The sequence below is a fragment of the Anneissia japonica genome, unplaced genomic scaffold (assembly GCF_011630105.1).
Source record: "Anneissia japonica isolate Jap-2015-1 unplaced genomic scaffold, ASM1163010v1 scaffold987_len1640505_cov201, whole genome shotgun sequence".
In the NCBI taxonomy this organism is placed as follows: Eukaryota; Metazoa; Echinodermata; class Crinoidea; order Comatulida; family Comatulidae; genus Anneissia; species Anneissia japonica.
The window spans coordinates 1,492,760-1,495,486 of NW_022714175.1; the positions used below are offsets into that span (position 1 = coordinate 1,492,760).

General features: G+C 36.3%; 1 protein-coding gene across 1 annotated transcript in view; it reads left to right on the forward strand.

The window, feature by feature from the left end:
• The first annotated feature begins 1,113 nt into the window (after positions 1-1,113).
• The window catches only part of LOC117108918 (probable splicing factor, arginine/serine-rich 6), a 12,776-nt gene continuing 11,162 nt past the window's right edge, over positions 1,114-2,727 (forward strand). The window contains exons 1-2 of the mRNA XM_033251101.1: positions 1,114-1,337; positions 1,901-1,912. Of these exons, the coding sequence (XP_033106992.1) occupies positions 1,217-1,337; positions 1,901-1,912 (133 nt within the window). The 5' untranslated portion in view covers positions 1,114-1,216. The remainder of the gene's footprint in view (positions 1,338-1,900; positions 1,913-2,727) is intronic.

Genomic DNA, 2,727 nt, shown 5'->3' on the forward strand with positions numbered 1-2,727 from the left:
TCTCTCTCTGTTCGTCAGTGTCTTTATACACAGTTTCTTTTTCTCAGCCTTTCTTTTTTCGGTTTTCTTCAAATTCTTTGTTTTTGTTTTGACATCCAAAAAAACAATCACCAGTCTGCAGACATTCATCAGTCATGGTGTTTTGGATGTATTTTTCCCGATCCTTCATTAGAGGCGGTCTTGGTTTGATGATGTCATAATTTACATATAGCCAATCAGAGAAATAGACCAACATTATCGATGTTGACATATTATTTGCCGGCGCCGGCATAATCAGCACTACCAAAAAATACTCAAAAATGATACGGGAAACTAATTATACTTGTAAATGGATCTCATTTACAGAAAAAAAAAGTATTGATGTAAAATCGAAAATGATGCAGTGCCAAAAGGACTCAGGGTCGAAAAAACGGGTGCAGGTCAACTCGGCCACAAGTCAACTCGGCCACAGTCAACTCGGCCAAGTTGATTGTTATTTTAACATCTATTTTTAGGCACAGGCTAGGCCTACTAATTAAATAGTAATATAATACTTAATTAATAGGCTATCGATGTTCACGTAGGCCTATAAGCCACGCTAACTAAATTGATAAAAATTTTCAATATGGAATCTGGTATAGCCTATAGGCCTAGCCTATACTGTATGTAAAAAGTAAAGCAACACAACTAGACTAGGCCAAGGGGACAGAGTGAACCAGCAATGATGATGCATTATGCACCAAAGGAAATTCCACCAACCAAGAAGCTAGGCCGATTGGGAGGATTTACCTGTCACACCGTCCATAGCAAAACCAGTGGTGTGTGAATAACAAACATAAACACAACTTACTTAGATAAATGCTTTATGATCTGTCCCTTAATGATGGCTGTCATCTTGTATGGGTATTGGCCGTTTTTATCAATTCATATTGATATTTCTGTGAGAGATGGAAGGTCTATAAATCCATTTTTATAATACACTTCTAGACTTACTACTCTTCATCATTGCCATTGGTAGCTCTCAGCTCTCCTGATTGATTTTACAGATTAATATCACTTTTGTTTGCGAGACGACTAGTTGGAGACTAAGTTTATAACTAATGAGGGCGACCTTTCAAACGCTGTAGATTTTTTTTTGTTTTCATTTTCACTGTCCACCTTGCTGTGCACAAAAAATATACGGTACAGCAATCAACCAATTTTGCAATTTTGGATTATTCTGCAAAAGACTGTCAATATGTCCAGAGATGGACCTGCTCAACTTTTTGTTGGACGTTTGGGTAAATCAACTAGATATAGAGACGTCGAAGAGGTTTTTGGATCGTATGGAAGAATGATGCGATGTGATATTAAATACGGTAAGTTCTCTTTTTGAAATAGGCTTAGAGGGTTGGCCTAGCCTGTCTGTGGTTGCCTTGATTGAAGTGTAGCGGAGCTCGCCTGTCATCCAGGCCAGGCAATTTAAATTCCCGTTACAACCACTTGTTATTATTTTCATGTTATTGATAACAAGCACCAATAATTATAAGCCACTAAACTGATTTTGTATGAAACATTGTATTACTAGGATATCGTTTATAATTATCAACCAAAATGGCATATGAAAGTATGTTTGTTGTAATATAAAAACAAATTGTTTATAACATTATTTACGGTACTGTTGGATACATGTGTCCCTAATGATTCTGCTTATCTGTCATGGATGCGTTCAAACATATAAAGTAAGCCTTTTTCTCGATGTCCCAACTGAGGGACCTTTTCGAGTACTCAACGTAAATGTAATCATGTTTGACAGCCTGTGGGCTGCCTGTTTTGGTGTTTTTTTTATAATAAATAAATAAATGATTACTTTATTTATACTATAGACCATTATTAACTGACTGGTATTTCTTTTCTAATTTTTATGATTGTTCTGGACAAGGCACTGCCATGGGTGAGTTAATTCTATAACTTTATTTCTGTTTACCATCATTTTTATGCAAACATTTACTGTGTAGTATGCAAAGCATTAACTCTATAATAGTGTTTGTTTTTTTATTAATAAAAATTAATATGTTTAATAATTATTACTTTATGTAATTTTTTTCATCATCACCATTATTATTAATATTACATTGTGTATATACAGTATGATGTTTATATTTGCTGCGAAGCAGCCAATTCATATTCTTGACAGTAATTTGACCTCTGAAAGGTCATTGTTTGTCAAAAAACAAGGGCCTAAAGACGACTGAAAAGCGGAGTTTCCTTCTTTCGTTCTGCCGGGTAAAATCAATTACTTTAGGCAACGTTTGCAGACTAACCTACTCGTACCAACGTCCACATGTCGCGCTAGCCTTATCCTACTCTAGGCCTAGATTAGCTAGGATGGTATTATAGGCCTAGCCTTGAAGGAACGAAGGTTCCAATGAAAAACAACGTCGCTCCTTGATAGCTAACATTGTCTATTTAACATCACAATAATACATTATTAGATCTATAGTTGTTTTTTGAATTGTACTCCACAAATCTCAGCCAATACCTCGCACAACTCGTTAACGTATCGTATCTATTGTCGTGACGTCATCGTTCGCTGGCTCACACTTGTGATGTCTCGCACTTGTGATCAAATAACATGTTGGCTCGCACTTTGGCAACACTCTTTGGCAGTCAACTCGCCCCTAGAAAACCCGCCCTTGGAAACTTGCCCCATAAAAAAATGTACACTTCCTAGACCATGCAGTCTTCAAAATAAAAATTGTAACCAAC